The 16,822-nt window shown below is 49.2% G+C and overlaps 2 protein-coding genes across 6 annotated transcripts in view; one reads left to right on the top strand and one right to left on the bottom strand.

Moving 5' to 3' along the window:
- Positions 1 to 521: 521 nt before the first annotated feature.
- cbx6b (chromobox homolog 6b) lies at positions 522 to 7,373 on the bottom strand. Its single transcript, XM_057014710.1, has 5 exons — positions 6,019 to 7,373; positions 4,135 to 4,384; positions 3,680 to 3,921; positions 2,765 to 2,944; positions 522 to 2,670 (listed from the first exon to the last, which is right to left on the bottom strand). Exons 1-5 carry the CDS (start codon positions 6,709 to 6,711, stop codon positions 2,440 to 2,442), a joined length of 1,596 nt encoding a protein of 531 aa, XP_056870690.1. The 5' UTR covers positions 6,712 to 7,373; the 3' UTR covers positions 522 to 2,439.
- A 949-nt stretch (positions 7,374 to 8,322) lies between these two features.
- The window catches only part of baiap2l2a (BAR/IMD domain containing adaptor protein 2 like 2a), an 11,051-nt gene continuing 2,551 nt past the window's right edge, over positions 8,323 to 16,822 (top strand). Inside the window, exons 1-13 of one of the 5 annotated variants that reach the window (XM_057014714.1) lie at positions 8,323 to 8,617; positions 9,781 to 9,964; positions 10,316 to 10,391; positions 12,220 to 12,306; positions 12,923 to 12,984; positions 13,059 to 13,130; positions 13,229 to 13,309; positions 13,379 to 13,510; positions 14,546 to 14,644; positions 15,450 to 15,510; positions 15,550 to 15,576; positions 15,861 to 16,059; positions 16,153 to 16,221. In XM_057014714.1, coding sequence (XP_056870694.1) covers positions 9,911 to 9,964; positions 10,316 to 10,391; positions 12,220 to 12,306; positions 12,923 to 12,984; positions 13,059 to 13,130; positions 13,229 to 13,309; positions 13,379 to 13,510; positions 14,546 to 14,644; positions 15,450 to 15,510; positions 15,550 to 15,576; positions 15,861 to 16,059; positions 16,153 to 16,221 — 1,019 coding nt within the window. In that variant the 5' untranslated portion in view covers positions 8,323 to 8,617; positions 9,781 to 9,910. Of the gene's footprint in view, positions 8,618 to 9,682; positions 10,023 to 10,315; positions 10,392 to 12,219; positions 12,307 to 12,922; positions 12,985 to 13,058; positions 13,131 to 13,228; positions 13,310 to 13,378; positions 13,511 to 14,545; positions 14,645 to 15,449; positions 15,577 to 15,860; positions 16,060 to 16,152; positions 16,222 to 16,822 lie in introns of those variants that run through there. The other 4 variants (XM_057014713.1, XM_057014711.1, XM_057014715.1 and 1 more) reach the window with 4 other exon arrangements.

The following is a 16,822-nucleotide window of genomic DNA, read 5'->3' as shown; positions in this document are numbered from 1 at the left end:
TCACCGCTGCTGTGCCGCGGGCTTTAAATCTTCATCCTTATTTGCATTAATGGAATGTGAATCCCATCTCAGAGCAATACGACAGCAAAGCAAGAAGAGAATCAATAAATGCAACACTGTCGGGTGCAGGCATCAGCGCAGGCACTGCTCATATGAGGACCATCCATCCACCTGTCCACCCTCTCCTGGGCCTCCTGCTCTGTGTAATATCCATCTAAAACGCTCACTCACAACTGTTCCACGTGCCACAGAAATAGAAGCTTCCTCCATGGCAGCTGGAGTATCTAACACAGAGCTGAGGCTTCAAAAAATACCCCGGCTTCCTTTTTGCCATGTAGCCAAGGATGATGTGTTCACGCTCGTGTCCTTGAAAATAAGCCGTGAAATAGACAATGACACTTTATACTTTACTGTTGTTTAGGACCGTGTTAGGGGCGCTGAATCTCCCGGATCTTCATCTATCTTCATTTAAGTGAGCGGTGGACCTGATCGTGTTTGAGGAAAGACACACAGTCGTCACATCTGAAAATGTGAGCTTTTAATAAAGGGTTTGTTATATGGAGAAGATTACAACACAATACAAGACAGAGATATACAGTATTTATACGGACAGGGACCTTAAAGTAGATACCAAAGCATCGAGTGAAACCAAATAAAAGGGCATTTACGAAAAGACAGACGTCACCAAGAGAGTTAAAGAAAAGCTTTCAGCCCCACTAAGTGTAAAAAAGAACAATGCAACATCACAACCAGGAAGCTGAAAAACAACCGACCCTGGCAAGAGCCGAACAGACGCCAGGCATAAAAGAACCGAGAGGCGTCCTCAGAGACGCGGTTTGGCAGAGGGATGATTTCCACCCCGATTTAGCATCAGTCTGGTGGCAGCTCGCACAAGCCGCGCGTCAGTGGTTTCCAATAACCCACCCAGCCGTTTAAATCTTAATAATGCACCAGGGGAACCGATAAAACGCTGCTGCTGCAGCAGTTCAGACCCTCTCCCAGCGCCGGCTCTCCACCAGGACGACTAAAGCCACCGGTTCTTTAAAAGGGCACATTCACCCCGACAGGCACTTTCCACTACAGGACAGTAAGTCGGACGCAGCCTACAGCTCATGCACGGACGGCAGGACACGCAGAAGAGTTGCAAGACGTTAACTGACATCGTGGAATTACAGAGGCCACAATCATGCTCGTCGCAGCTACAAGACAGAAACCAATTAAAAGCTAACGTAAGGTGATGAGATCCGATGGCCCCAAACACCTCCTCGCAGGTGAGGAGACGTTTGATGATTTAGATCTTTTCGGTAGAGCAGAAACTGTGCAGTAGCAGACATTACAGGTCTATAAATATAACGTGCAGCGGTGTAAACATTCACTCGTCTCCTCCTGTCCTCCTCTTTCATCACCGACTCCTTGGCGCCATCTACTCTTTGCTATTTCCACCCTGTTCTCAATGTTTGTCGTCAACCTTTCACTGCCATCGCGGAGGTCGAGACACTCTCTGTTAGCGCGGCAGCATCAGAGCAAATAGTTCTGCCTTCTTTTGGGAAAGGTTCTCTAATTTCACTCGGAATCACAGTTTCTTTTCTGCTCGGTGTGCGGGAGGTCGGAGTTCTGCAGGGCGAGGGCGGCGCTGCTGTGCACTGATTAGCGCCGTCTCCTTGGAGCAAGATTCGTGAGGCCACGCAAAAGAGCGCTCAGCGTGCACTTGCTTAGTGCTTTTAAAACACTGTGGTGAAGTGGAGGACAGAAATCCACTGGTTTATGTTGGACAGGCTAAAATGTTAGTACATTAGCACAAACAAGCTGGTGACAGTACAGAAGTGAAGGACAGAACCAATGTAATAATTTCATGTGTTGTAAGGTGTCCTTAGAGTTATGAAGGAAATTGATGTTTTCTTTGAATACATAGTACATGACACACACACGTGCTGCCAGCATGTAGCTAAATGCTACTTACATCAAAAAACTAAATTCAAATGTAACCAGGATTTCTGTTGTCTTGTATAAAGACTCAAGAGACGCTATAACGATAATCAGTCACTTCCAAAATTGGATAATTAGGTTATTTGTTCGCTAGATGATCATGGTCATTTAGCCAACCAGTCTATGTTATTGCTGATCAGTTGATTAACTTCTCATTAGCTACTAGTTTGTAACCGTTTGCTAATTAGCTAAAAGTGGTCAGAAAGTAAAATTGAATTTTCAAAAATTGAACTTTACATGGTGAAACTCTTGTCAAGTGTTATCCCCCTGCAGACCTCCGCGATGGCAGCTACAGATGGCTCCACAGGCTTGATCATCCCATAGATGTACAGTTTGTTATTGAACATTATATTTATGTCAGTGAGGCATGAAATGAATCAGAAAACTGAGGCAGTGTTAGGAACAGTATCCCTCCTCCTTCACCCCACCTTCCTTCCCTTTATTCTGAATCAGTCACTGAGAGCTCCTGCTGTGTTTGGTACACGGTTCCCCGGCTTCTTTAGCTGCTCCACCGTGAACCTCGACCACGTTCTCGGCCCACGAGGCCACGCTGCCCTGGTGCACTCTGCTGCAGCGGGCCAGGCTGGCCACCTGGCTGGGCGGGAGGACTCTATCCCACAGGCCCACCTGAGACAGCTCTCCCACCAGGGCCTGGGACGAGTCGAAGCCTCCACCCAGAGAATCCTGGGGAGCAAGGAAAAGAAAGTCAGCCTAAAGAAACACACCCATGGCCCGGAAAGAATTCTGTTCTCCATAACACCCTCTGGGGCTCATTTACCTGCTCCTGCCCCAGTACCAGCACTCCTCCGGGTCTGATGTGGTGCCCGGCTGCCAGCGAGTGACCTTCGCCCCTCGGCTTCCCGCCCTGGTAGGCCTGCCAGGTTCCTCCCTTCTGGTTCCAGCTCACGCAGATGTGCTGCCAGCTGCCTCTGGAAAGGTTTAAGGGCAACTGCGCCACCTACGCAGGCAACAAGTCACCCAAAGAGACGAAATAGAAGGTTATCGTCTAGTGTTTTAGACTAAACGAGCGTGTTGAAACACATACAGATGGGTTCCTTTATCAAAACCCAAAACTCGAGAAAATCTCACCTCGTCTCTGTTTCAGCCTCGCCAGCCGTTTCTCTCCTTTTAATTACCCTCTCAAACATTCAGAGCAGAAAAATTTGTTTCCCTAATTCACCAAATCCGTTCTCTACCCTCAAGGACAGAGAAATTTACCCTCCAGGAATCAGTTTCCTTTACGACTCCACTGAATGACGGCGACACGCCGCCCTCCAGAGCTGTGGAGATGCAAATTTCTCTGCTAAACTGTCCTTTTTATTTCACATGGTCACATTATTTGTATGCTAATCAGGAGCGCTTCCTCATCTGAATTACACATTATAAATTCTGCTCACCTCACTAATGGGTTTCATACGGAGGACTGAGTCTCAGGAGGAGGCTGAGCTCTGCACAGAGCAGAGTAGAAGCTCCAGGTATTGGATTGGGTTTCAGATACTTTGTAAAATGTCACACTGTTTTCCATATATGTGCACAGAATTCTATTACGGGTTAGCATCTGTGCTAAAGCTACTAAATAAACCACCTGGATGAAGTCACATTCGCTCTGTTGCTTTGGGTGAGACGATCAAAAACGGAATTTATAGTTCATTCATGCCACTAGTATGTTTTACAAATATTCTAAATGGCCGACCTTGTCGTTGATGAGCAGCTCGGTGGGGGTGTGCAGGCCCTGCAGGAGCACCAGCTCGTTGGGCTGCGTGGGAACGGCGTACGAGAGCGGCGTCCCGATGCCCCCCTCGGCGGGCCGCAGCCACATGCAGACGGTGAAGGCCCGCAGCGCCGGAACAGAGCGCTTGACAACGGCGTACATGTAGTTGGTCCGAGCTGGGAAGGAGAGCCTGAAGCCCTCTGGGAAGGAGGATCCCAGCATACCTGCAGGGAGGCAGCGTGAATGTGGAACTCCGGGATCAGGAAACAGCTCCGAAGATGTTTGGCTTTGTTTCGTTTCAGCTCGGCCCGGATTTCATTCAGCCTTTCTAATCTTTTTTTTTTTACACTATAATTTATTCATCTTAAAAACCAGCAATGGTTTAATTGGACCAGCGAGGCTTCTGTTTCCTTCTCTCCCCCTCTCTTTAAACCCACCTTCTTCCAGTCCCACGACGCGATGGTGGAGATCATTGACGCCGCGGTCGATTTCCTGTCTGTGCCGCTCCGCCTCCAGCCTCAGGGCTTTTCGATTTTTGTCCAGCAGCTCCAGCTTCCTCTCCAGCTCCTCTTCCACGTCCTCCACGTTCCAGGTCCTATCCAGGCCGGCTCCGGCCGCCAAACCCTCGGGGTCGCCAGACGTCCCGCCTGCTTCTGTCTGATTGTGAGCAAACGGGCCGATGTCGGACTGCAGAGGAGGGACAGGACGCACAATCTGGTTCTGTTTCAAATGCCCTCCCACACCGGTTCCGTCGTCAGTGTTGGTCGACGACACATCTTATTCTGGTCAGCCGACGTATTTCTGTTCTAATTTAATTTAATCTAATCTGGCTGTTAATTACTCCGTAAATAAAGCACAATCAGACAAGATCTGCCCCCCAAGCTCCTATATAGTGCACTAAATAGGGCAAATGCCATTTTAGGGGCTCTGGAATATAGTGAGGACCGCTGTACCCTATTTAGGACACTTCATGTATCCCCTAATGCACAGTTAAAAGTAGTGTACAACCGAAGCTCCCCAGACAAGTAATGTATCCCATCATCCTCTGCAGCCGCGCACGAGAAGCTAGATTAGCGCCATATTCATTATTTAATGATCAAGTGTTAAGGGCACGGTTGTACCTCAACTGAAAAGCGTTTTGTATTTATTAATACGAGGACCATTTTAAATGACTCGGGCGGAGCAAATGTCGATCTGGTGCGTGTTGATCACAGGAAGCCGTGACGGCGTTCCAAGCTCAGTGGGAAAGTGGACTTTCAGCCTCTCGGTAAGTGAACGAAGTAGTGCACTTAATCCAAGGATGGTGGCATTTCTGACACAGCCGAGGATATCTGGAAGAAGGAATAATTGCCTCCTTATTTTGCAGCTTAATGTATTCCTTTTTTTTAATTTAAGCTGTTTATTTCTAATTGGGATCACTGGGACTGCTGGAGCATCTCCCAGCAGCGAATACATGAACAGGCCACCAGGACACTCACTCCTTCCTGGAATAAAAAGATTTAAAATCAGGGAAGCCAGCACGTTCCTGTCACTGGTTAGAGTGGAAATGGAGGCCTGTGCTAAAAGGGTTTGAGAGAGGAAATTCAGTAGCCGTGTCTGCGCGGTCAAAGAAGCGGCAAAAACGTGTTTCTCCATCGTGATTTTCACTTCTAAACAGAGTAAAACCAGGAGATGTTAATCTAAAAGTATACAGGGGGGATGCACTGTTTCAGGGTGAGGTGTGGGGGTCTGAAGCGGGCCGGGCACCTGCTGTACACCCAAACGTGACTGGGGTAGTAAAAGCAGCCGTGGCTCAGGGGGGAGATGATGGCTGGACCCACGTGTGCTGTGACTACATGTAGCACAGAGGCCAGAATCCATATTCGGACATCCTGATCTCTGATATCAAGTATCACAAACAGCCAACTCATCAATTATGCATCCCTGCCCCTTTACTCCCCCCCCCCCCCCCCCCCCCCCCCAATCTGGGTTAAATGAGGTGGGTATTGGATTCTGGTATGTTTCATTTCTACCCTGCTGTACTCTCACCTCCCCCTCCTCCATCTTTTTCGCATCTCTCCTCTCCCTCCTCTTTACTCCTCCTGTCTTTTGCTGCTTCGCTTTCATGTTTTCGCCCCCCCTCCCCCCAGCATAGTAACACATTTATGAAACATGTCATTGGATTAGAATGATTTCAACTGAACTCTGATTATTTCAACATGTCCTCGCACATAAACCTGAAGCCCTTGTTTTCCTGTTTCAAAAACACCCCCACATTGGTGCACAAGGCTGCATATCTGTGTCGGCAGGTATGTGCTGATCTATAGGTTCTCCATACCCACCTCCAGCCTCTCTATGCGGTCTTTAAGTTGAGTGATCGCCTGCTCCAGTTCATCCACAGCCCTGATGGTGAGCAGGTGGACGCTGTCGGAGGACAGATCGGGACTGTCCCGCACCATAATCCGCTCCGTTTGCGCCCCATCCTCGTTCCTACCCCGCAGCAGCCCCCCGGCGCCCCCGCGTCTGTCCGCGCTGCTCCAGCCGTCCTGCCCCTTCTCACACTCGAACAGTTTCCCCGTCAGCTCCCGGATGGTCCGCTGGTCCGTCAGGATCTGGTCCTTCTGTTGCAGGACCGTCTGCCGGAGCTCTTCCGCCGTGTTGCGGAGGTGACCCCAATCTTCCCCCGCGTAAAGCGACGGGTCTTCAGCTTGTTGCTGAAAGTTTTTCGGGTTGCACTCCCCGGCGGGGATTGGGGTACAGATAAGCCGGCTCACGGTTGGGTCATGTCCTGTAAGTCCAGTCACCCCATCCAGCCCTCCAAGCCCGATGTTGTAGGTCGGCGCTTCAGAGCCATGGAGAGCGCCCATGGAGCCCACCCGGGCCACGGAGCCCGGTGCAGCGGGGGTCTGCGCCGCTGTCTCCGGATACAGCGAGTGGTTGTCGGCGGCAGGTTGGCGCTGCGCCGCGGCAGCCCTGGACGATCCGGTGTGAACTGCTGCGATGATGCAGATAACGGCTCCGATGAAGGCCACCATCCCGGCGGCCAAAATCACAACGATGAACTTCAGGGTGGCGGCGGGCGCGATCGATTATTAGAAAAACCTAATAATTAGGCGCCAACTCCGCGGGAAAGGAAAAGTATCAGACCGAGCTCACGCATGGGAGAAACGCAAACGGTCCGGCCACTTTCCAACCTTTCCCCCCAGAGCAGGCGAGTAGAAAAGAGTTCCGCAACATAATTGAGTGATCATGGAGTCAAAACATCAGAAGCAGGCGAGCTGTCCAACGCGCATGTCCTCCGAAAGAGAGAGAGAGAGGAGGAGAGAGAGGAGAGAGAGGAGAGAGAGAGCTCCTCTTCCTCCATTAACATGCTTTCTGTCTAAAACCTTAAATATTGCCCGTCATTGCCTTACCTCCACCTCTGTCTGCTAATTCTTCCCCGAGTCTCTCATTAAATATGCAGAACTTAACTGGGGGTCCCTGCAAGCAAAACAATCTGTAAATTGTTTACTGCCTCCCTCAGCTCATTATTTCCTTGCTCTGCAACAAATTAGTCTCTGTGTGATATATAATGTGGACGGCAGTAACTCAGCTTCAGGGCTCCCGGTGGAGCTGGAGCGGCAGCAGCCTGGTGGCCTTGAGTGGGATGCTGCAGAGCCCATTAGAGTTTTTCATTAAAATGGCAGCAGAACAATGCGCACACGCAGGCGTAAAAACAGTCGCCAGGCTGCAGCGCCGGAAGAGTGGTGGGCTAGGCTAAGGCAAGCTCAAAGTGGCAGGCAAGAGAAGCTGCGATATGGGCTGGGTGGTGGTGGTGGTGTGTGTTGGGGGGGTGGTGAGACATCCACCAGTTAGAAAATAGCTCAGTGTTCAGCGGACTGTGAGAATACTAAAGCAGATCAAGTCTCTGGAGATGGGCGAGAGTCTGGGAAACGCTGAAGCTTAAACTAAATCCGCATTGGAAGTCCGCAGGCACGATAAACACCGAGCGTTCCGTTTGTAGATGATTAGAAAGTCTATATTTCAGAGGGATGGGAGCGCAATCACCTCAGCTGCGGATCCGGTGGGCAGTTAAAGCTGTTAGTTCTGCTCGTGTTGGTTCGTTTAATGGCTCTAAACGACTCTTCTGTCAAGTCGAGTCCACTGGGCCGTGAGATCTGATAAAAGGGTTTGTACTGAAAAAGCCATTTTTCTGTGGTAGAAGAGAGTGTTCTGGATGCTGCTGTCTGAAAGATGCTCGTCATATAGCTCGGAAAGCTGGATTCATCACAGGAGTGACCTTCGACCTTTACGCCGTGGGCAGCAACTCTTCCTCCTTGAAAGCAGACTGTTGGTGGAGCGTTCACCACTGAGCACAGATGACTTTTCTTTACTTCAAACATGCAAATGCACTCCTGAAGGAAATCAACAGTTTAACCTTCAGAGGACAGGAGTCAGGAACTCCAAAATGTGCAGTTCTGCTACTGACCACTAGGGGGACGAGCCCATCATTGTGAGGAACTGCTCCTCTTTGACCAGTAGGTTTCTTTTCTCTTTGCTACAGATCACATCCTCCACCACTGACCAACAGGACAATTCTTTTCAAACCCCCAAACTTCGCGAGCTGACGTCAAACGCAAACACAAGATGGCCGCGGCCTGAAGCGACACTGACAGAGTGATGGCGCTGATGCTAATTTAGTTCTGCTGACTTTTCCTGGGAGGTTAAGGACCTCAAAAGGACTCCACACAACTCTGATTTAATATCTTTTATTATTTCACATCTCGCCTCATTATTGAGCAGATAGCAGAGATAAATAATCTGCTCGCAAACCGGGCAAATAAAACCGGGATCAGAGAGGAACCGTGACCAATCACGACTGGAAGGAGCTGCAGATAACATCGCGTGCGTTAATGCGCGACTCCCTCCACCAGGTTTCATCTGGGCTTGACTGATTCACTGGTGTGTTGTTTTCAATTCTATTTTTAAAGTTTAAAGGGTTTAGTTTAAAAGTGTTATTATGGGATGTGTTTGATGGAGGGAATGTAGCTTTGATAGAAAAGGCGTAACTTTACGGAACAGAAGAAAAGGGAACAATGACAGCACGTGTTAGTAGGACGATTAATATTCCAGTCAGGCCTTCAGTTAGTTGATGGTGCCATCTAGTGTACTGGTCTCTCTCTCCCCCCTCCCTCTCTCTCTCTCTCTCTCTCTCTCCTCTCTCTCCCTCTGCTTCCTGTCCTCACACACTATAGATTATCCATACCACACACATCATAAATAATGACATTCACACACCATATAAATCACCTGCCTATTTTCCTCCGTGATGAGTTCAATGACTCTGTCACGGTGGGGGAAAAAATCCAGAACGCCAGCGTGCAATAGTGCAGCGTCCGTCCAGTGAAGTGCGCAGCGGTCGTGCACTTCAGGTGGAGTCGTGCACCAGGTGTGAATATAATAACAGAACTGGCAACAAACCAATAACGTTGTCGCTGTGGAACTTTGGGTCCAAACATGAGGAGAACTCCCCGCCAGAGTCGCCATTGCTGTCGTTTGTGCTCGTGCAAATCAAATATCAGATGTGAGGTGATTACAGTGGGATTATGGGATATTGTTTTTCTTTTTAATGTATCTCTGCGTGCACCAATGAAAAGGGAGCATTAAAAAGAAGGTAAGCCGCTCTCTTAAAATATGGCTGCGTGACCTTTTTCAGATCAACTTTATTTATGCGTAAAAACACACATGGGCCATCATTTCATTATTTATAGCTTCTACAGATCCTACAGGGTGATGTCATCATCTTCATCGCCACTCCTGGTGTGTTAAAAATTCATCAAGACACCAAATTATACATAGCTGTGTAAACATTTGCTCCGGTTCGAGCGGTGCGGCCTGTAAACGACAACAGCCGAGCAAACTACTCTGTAATGAAATTCATATCAATGATCAGTGTTTGTTTGTGTGCAGTTACTGTGCAACCACATCAGTCTGAGAGGAAGAACCATGGAAAACACACACACACGCACACACACACGCACACACGCACACAGTCATGGTTTACATCCCATGTCAGTGGTTTTATGGTCAGCTCCTGTTTAATTATTTACCCCGCTCTTTCTCAGCTGCGCTGGTGTCCGTTTCTAACGCCCTGAGCTCCACCGCCCCGTGTCCAGCCCAGCACGTTCCCTTTCAGCCTGGGCGCGTTCTCCAGCTGGTATAAGACATCCAGGAGCCCAGACGTTTGCTACCAACATGTCGGCGTTTCACGGTGACCAGCTGCATCGCTCCACCCTGAGGGTTTACTCGGTAGGTGCTACAGCTCCGATCAGCAGCAGGTGGTGGAATAAAGATCCCAGCAGCTCCGGTGGGATTTCTTGAACGCCTCTTCATAAACTGGAGACAGTTTTTGGGGAAGCATAACCACTTTTCCGCTCCCTGACTTGGTTTCTGTCGGGCAAACATGAAGCAAATTCATATTCAGTCAGTATTTTCCGTCGGCTCGGTGACTCCAGGGACTCTCCGGTCGCCTGCGCGCTCCACTGGCTCCTGCTCATAAATACAGATTGAATTAAAGATGGATTATATTGATTCTGCTTCTTAAAGTTTGTGTGACTTTCACAACAGAAATGACAGTGAGCTTTTGTGTGTCTGGAACAGAACTTAGTGGAGGATTTCAACCCAAGCCTGCAGAAACTGGTCTCCCTGGGCAACAGCTACATCCAGGCCTTCAGAGGTAAGTCCAGCAGCGGGAAAAGACAACAGAGCGGAGAGTTTTAGTAGCATTTACGGGGGTTTTGTAGCATAAAAGCTGCTGCGGCAGAGCGAGCGGCACACGGGCGGCGGCCCGTCACTGCACCTTAATCCAAAGTCCACAAGCTTTGGGAATATAGTGACGCTGTTACAATATGACCTCCGTTCTTGGCCCGTTGCCAAGGCCTTTCCAGCTTTATCTGAAACAAGGAAGTGTGATTTGCTGTATCTCTCGATCAAAGTTGGGAAGGTTGGTTTATTCCGCTTCTTTCTCTCCGTTCTGGGCTGCAAAGATGAGGCGCAGAATCGGTTTTGTAGACACGTTTTCACAGATTATGATGGAGAGGCAATAAAATACCAGGCCAGCTACAGCGAGAGGCCCTGAGATCCCCACCTGTGCTGGGAGACGCCTGAGTCAGCACAGTCTCTTGCACAGGGCGGCGAGCTTTACGACCTCCCTCCTCTCCCATGTTTTAGGCCTTAACAACATCTTGCAGTGCTGAAGTTAATAAAAGTAAATTAAAGTCTTTTTTGCCCCCCCAAGTTTTCCAAATTAGCAGTCGCAGTGGTGCAGTGGGCAGCAATGTTGCTCCATAGTAACAAGCTCACGAGCTTGACTCCACGTTTGGTCTTTCTACATGGAGTTTGCAGGGTTCACCAGCAGCAGGCTGGGACTTCTCCAGTCCAAAAACTTACATGTTAGCTTGGTTGGAGACACTTAATTTCCTCTAAGTGTGTGCGCACGTGTGTGCGTGCGTGCGCGTGTCCTGTCATGTAATCCTACCTCTCTCCCAGTGACTGCTGGAATAGACTGAAATAGATAAGAAGAGGAGGATGGATGGATGGATGGATGGATGGATGGATGGATGGATGGATGGATGGATGGACGGACGGAGGGAGGGAGGGAGGGAGGGGGGATGATGGATGGATGGATGGATGGATGGATGGATGGATGGATGGATGGATGGATGGATGGAGGGAGGGAGGGAGGAGGGAGGGAGGGAGGGGGGATGATGGATGGATGGATGGATGGATGGATGGATGGATGGATGGATGGATGGATGGAGGATGGATGGATGGAGGAGGGAGGGAGGATATAATCCATCCATAGAGGAACATTTAATGGTAAACATCCCATTTGTGACAAACACTGCTTAGAAAAACACAAGTTCAATTGTAATTAAAGAGAGAAATAACCCGTCAGGATTTCATTTCTCTCTTTTGCCACTGGGAGTTAAAATACCGGCGCTGTTAATAATAATATGAGCTGCAGGAAATGAGAAATGCCCCAGAGAGACGCACATTTGCTCCAACGCTCTCACCATGGAGGGGGCAGTCTGGGGGTGTTGCCCACGGTGACCGAGCATCCACCCAGACGTTGTAGTGAGCAGCTGCTGCTTTTTGATATGCTGCTGGTGTCATTTCCATGAACAGACCCGCTCTTTGTTTTTGGACTCTGCACCTTTGGATGCACGTGTGTGTTAGCTGTTAGCCGCTTCGCCGGCCGCTAACAGTTAGCCAAATCACCCAGGTGTGCCGGGTATTTACACGCAATTATTTTCCTGTTATGCTGTGTGTGGCTGAATGCTGTGCTTTGTTGCCCACTAACACCGTGCACACTGTTTGAGAGTTGTGTAACTGGAGCTCCTTTTAGCCATAATGCTATAAACTACCAGCGCTAAAATACTCATGTGTGAAGGAGATGAAATAATCCAGGTAGTGAGCAGCAGCGATAACACTGGTGCTGACGCTGTCCGACACCACAACATAGCAGAGTTTGCTGTTATAACTGCTATTTTGGTGTGTTTTAGCCTTCGCCTCTACTAGCGATGCGTACTTTGGAGCTCTTTCAAAGATTGGAGAGAAGGCGCTGCACACCGTGTCCTCGCGCTCTCTCGGTAAGTGTCATCACACCTCGCTGAGCAGATGTGCGAGCATTTACAATCACGCCTGTGTTTATGTTGTGTTTTTACTGTTGTCCCGTTATTGTATCCCAGTTGTTTTTACAAAAAAAACACTCTTTTTTTTTTTTTTTTACTGCTCAATCTTTTATTTGCCACATGATAGTTGGGCCGGCGAAGAAGCCCCTTGTGCCCTCGTGCCCTCGAGCAGGCGGCGCAGGGCCGGGCGACATTCACCATCATCATAGAAGCTCAGGCTGAGCTCATATTTGCGTTTGGCTCAGGGCGAAAAGGAAATGAAGGCGGAACAGCCTTATGAGATTTATTAGATCAGGCTCCATGAATAATAGACGAGGGTGGGCGGCGGTTTAGAGACCGCCATCGCTGCCTGAAAATGACATTTAGCCAGTGATTAGTCGCTGATCAACATGAGATCTAACACAGCTTTACTGAAATACAAAATAGGCAGACTGCATTCGCCTGTTCCAGTCATAATGTGTCTATTTGAACGTAATTAGTCGCCATGGTAACACATTTGATGGCAACAGTTATCACTGTCTGGGTTCGGGAAACACAAAAATCCATTCCGTGACATCATCCCCCTTCATTTCAGGCCAAGTCTTGATGCAGATCTCCGAGAGCCAAAGAAGATTCACGGTGGAGCTGGACGGAGTCGTACGTTACCACTTTTCCCTTCCGGATGATTCGTGACTTCGGCTCTCTGACGATTCCCCGCGTCTTTCTTCCAGTTGCAGTGGTTCAGTGTCGAGGTCATTCGGCAGATGGACAGCAACACCAGACAGGACAGAAGTTTCATATCGGTGAGTTTCAGACGTTAGCAGGATCTGCGGATCATCCCATACAGGGATGGAGGCGATAGAGAAGCAGGAGTGCCTGATACGAGATCTCTGCCGAGCAGGACAGCAGGAAGTTCTACGAGATGGAGGTCCACAACAAGGCGACGGCCCTGGAGAGGCAGCTGTGGCGAGGGAACAACTCGGTCGGTCCCCCCGTCTCTCTGCAGTCTGTCTGTCGGCCCTGAGTAACATAAATCCCCCTCTGTGGGCAGGATCAGGGCGAGTACCTGCAGTTCCTCAAGAGGAGCAACGAGGAGGCTCTGAAGGAGGAGGAGAGGCGCCATCGGTTCCTGGCAGAGAAGCACTGTGGCCTCGTCCAGTCCATCACACACCTCATGAACAAGGTGCCCTGGAGCTACACCGTTGGCTGTATCTGCCTGTTCTTTCTTCCTGTCCTCCTCCTCCTCCTTTACCACCAGCCGGAGCTTGGTCCTGCTCAAGGTTTCATCATTGCGTGAGAAATCGATCAATAAATGAAGTCGCATTGAATCACTGGAGACGATCGCTGCTAAGGCACACCTGCGTGGCGAGTTTAGCTTGAGATGCGGCCCTGGATAATCTGGTCACTGTCCCCAGACGGTCAGCGATGGTCCTTTATGATCAGCAATAACAACAGGAGAAAGTTCCTGAAGGAAAATCTTCACACCTGAACTGCGACGGCTGAAGGAGGCAGCGGCTCCCTGGTTGGCTGGACTCTGGACTCGCCGCTCACTTTTCCCTTCATTACTGACACACTTTGTGGCAGCAATAAATCCAATCAACTGGAACATAAAGGGCATTTGACGCTCCTGCAGGTTAAACTTAACCCCCCCCCACAAAAGCTGTAAACAGTTGGTGATACGAAAAAAGAAAGAAAAACTCTAGAAAACTTAAAGAAATCAGCACTTTGAACAAAACGGGCGGCTGTGAAGTGCCATTTACACACAGATGTGCGTTTAATTGCTCCCTTTGTAGCCTCTTTTAGCTTCCTTGTTCCTTTTCTGCTGCCAGAACGTCTCCTGGTGGTTTTTTTAGCTACAGTCTCTGTTTCTGTTTTTTATTGTCCAGTTCTGCTGCTTATTTGATGCCCTTATTTTAGGTCAGTTCATAGGAACTAAAGGTGAGCAGGTCTCCCTGAACCTGCTCTCCACTGCTGTTGTCCAGCTGTTCTTAAAGAACCGCTAGTCGCTATGGCGACCAAACCCAAACCAGTAGAGTGTTCTCAACCTCCCGAAGCTCTGAACATTAGCCCCAACCAGTAGGCTCCCACACCATGAATGCTAGCTGTTTTTAGCTTCTCCAACAACCCTGAAGGAGAAGAATTGAATTCCCCAGCTCACTTTAATTAAGTGGTAACTTTGCCCTTGATGAGTTTAACCGTGCTCGCGTGTGTGTCGCAGACAGGAAGTTCTCTCCAGCAGAAGGTCGATGCCTGGACCAAAGACGTATCGGCCACCAGAGAACTTGAGGCCAGTCGACGTCCTTCAGTGTCCAACTCTGTGAGTTCTGAACAGAAATTCTGAGTTTTCAGAAATCCATTAATGAGTGAATCCTGCAGGGAGGGAGCAGATGGCCTGGAAATCTTTGGGAACATTAGGAATCTGCTGCTGCTGTCAGATGTAATCCTGTTTCAGGGGAGAGGATTAGACGATCCGCTGGAACAAAGATCTTCTGAAATGGGTTAACAGAAGTGACTTTTACGTGATTTAGACCTTATTTATAATTATTTATATATCAGATATTCCACCAGAACACATTATGATCAATTTAAACTTCGAGCACTGCACAATTCAGTAAATTAAAATGATATTTCTACAGCTCGGCTGCCCTCTAGTGGTCGAGGACTGAACTGAATAACACAATGCAGATGTTTTTCTAGACGGCTGTGATTATCCATCACATTTTTCTCTCTTAGCACCCAACTTGAAATAATCTAAAGTGCATTTGTTTTCTACACAAGCACCCCAGGAGTGCAGCACAAGCTTCCCTGTGCGTGAAAGCTGCAGTTTACCTATAAAAACACACCAAGGGTAAAAGCTATTAACGCGCAGTTCCAGGATGTTCTCTGCCGAAAGCTACACCCATCCCAATCCAGACTTGGGGGATTAATGTGTCTGCAGATAGGGTTTCAGGCCCGAGCCTCCTTTCTACACACACGATAAAAACCAACACACCCTTCACAACAGGACACAAGCGATTCGTGTTTTACAAGATTTGTATTATTACTCTGATCCACACTGGCAGGATTTTGCATGATGTGTGTTTATTTGTGCTTTGTGTGTTTTATTTTTTTACATTTTGCAGGTTGGGATGAGGGAGGACATGAGAAGGGCCAGAGAGGAGCAGAGAGGGGGCAGAGAGGAGCAGAGAGGGGGCAGAGAGGAGCAGAGAGGGGGCAGAGAGCCGGCCCTGGGCAACGTGCCATCAAGGGGTCAGTTCTTACTGTAGTTCAAAGAGGAAAAAAAATCAAACGGGCTCATAAAAAAGAGCGCGTTGTTTTAACTCCAGGCTCTCCTTTTTCATGATGGAGTGAGAAGGAAAGAAAAGATATATTGTGAATCCTTCCTCCGCCTGCATGGCAGCGGTTCTCCCTGCATTCCAACAACCACTTTAAAAGTTCCTTTCGCTGCCTCGCACATGTTTTCTCCTCCGACTTTGCTTGAGATTCTTTCCCATTTCTGCCGGACAAAGCTGCGTTTTTTTTCCCCTCTCCAGCTCCGTCCCCCCAGGAAAGTCTTTACCGTGAGCCGATCCGAGACGGCGGCGTAGGAAGAACCATGAGGGCGCGGACGTCCCACCAGCCGGCTGCCTCCAACCGCACTCTGCTGCCTTTCAGCAAGGGGGAGATGATCACCGTGCTGGTGCCCCAGCCCAGGAAAGGCTGGCTCTACGGCCAGGCTGAGAGCAGCACGCAGTAAGTGAGGCGGCGTCTGTGCGTCTGAGGCTCTTCATCCCTCCTCGTTGTTCTCCGTGCTCAGCGTCTCGATGTGTGTCCGGCTGTTTGCAGGCAGGGATGGTTCCCGGCCTCGTTCGCTGAAGCGGTGGCTGATCCTCCACCACAAGCGGCCCTCCCTCGGTGAGCAAAAGCAACTGTTCCTGCCCTCCGCTAGTGGCCTGCTCCCTCAGAGTTTATCACACCTCTACTGCACCAAACCGGACAGGTGGAACCTCCCGAAAAGGGCGAAAAATGCTAAAAATTGAACAGCCGGAGGCAAAATAACACTCCAGAACTGATGAGCAGCGACTCTCAGTAGATGAAACCATGAAATTCTCCTCACTCTGTTTTGGCGTGTCAGCAAAACTACAGCTGCATGAAAACGAGCCTCTTACTCATGAGTTTTAAAGCAGCTCCAGAACCCCCCCGCCCCCATTTTAGTGCACACCAAATTGGGGAAAATAGTGTTTGCAGCGCCATTTAAAAGAAAATCTAAAACTTCGGCAGAATCTTCCCCGTCATTCTTTGACCGTTGACAGTTTGAAGCGGGGCGGGATGGAACTCGGGCCTGCAATAATAACTCGCTCTAGTTGAGAGATTTGGGTGACCCACAGCTGTGAGGAGAACCAGCCTGTTTTAAAATGAAACTTGGCTCAGTTTTTGGCGGACTCCCGCCTCTGGAACCCCTGAAGCTCTCTTGCTCATGTAGATCAAACATGTGTGCTTGGTTGTTATCAGGTTA

Source organism: Takifugu flavidus, chromosome 18 (genome assembly GCF_003711565.1).
Source record: "Takifugu flavidus isolate HTHZ2018 chromosome 18, ASM371156v2, whole genome shotgun sequence".
In the NCBI taxonomy this organism is placed as follows: Eukaryota; Metazoa; Chordata; class Actinopteri; order Tetraodontiformes; family Tetraodontidae; genus Takifugu; species Takifugu flavidus.
This window is presented reverse-complemented; position numbering and strand designations above follow the sequence as displayed.

Excerpts from the sequence above, each read along its gene's own strand:
- cbx6b (XM_057014710.1), bottom strand. The coding sequence starts at position 6,711 with ATGGTGGCCTTCATCGGAGCCGTTATCTGCATCATCGCAGCAGTTCAC. Across the intron at positions 4,385-6,018 it reads ACCGCATAGAGAGGCTGGAG|TCCGACATCGGCCCGTTTGC; the intron begins GTGGGTATGGAG and ends CCTCCTCTGCAG. Across the intron at positions 2,671-2,764 it reads TGGTACTGGGGCAGGAGCAG|GATTCTCTGGGTGGAGGCTT; the intron begins GTAAATGAGCCC and ends CTTGCTCCCCAG.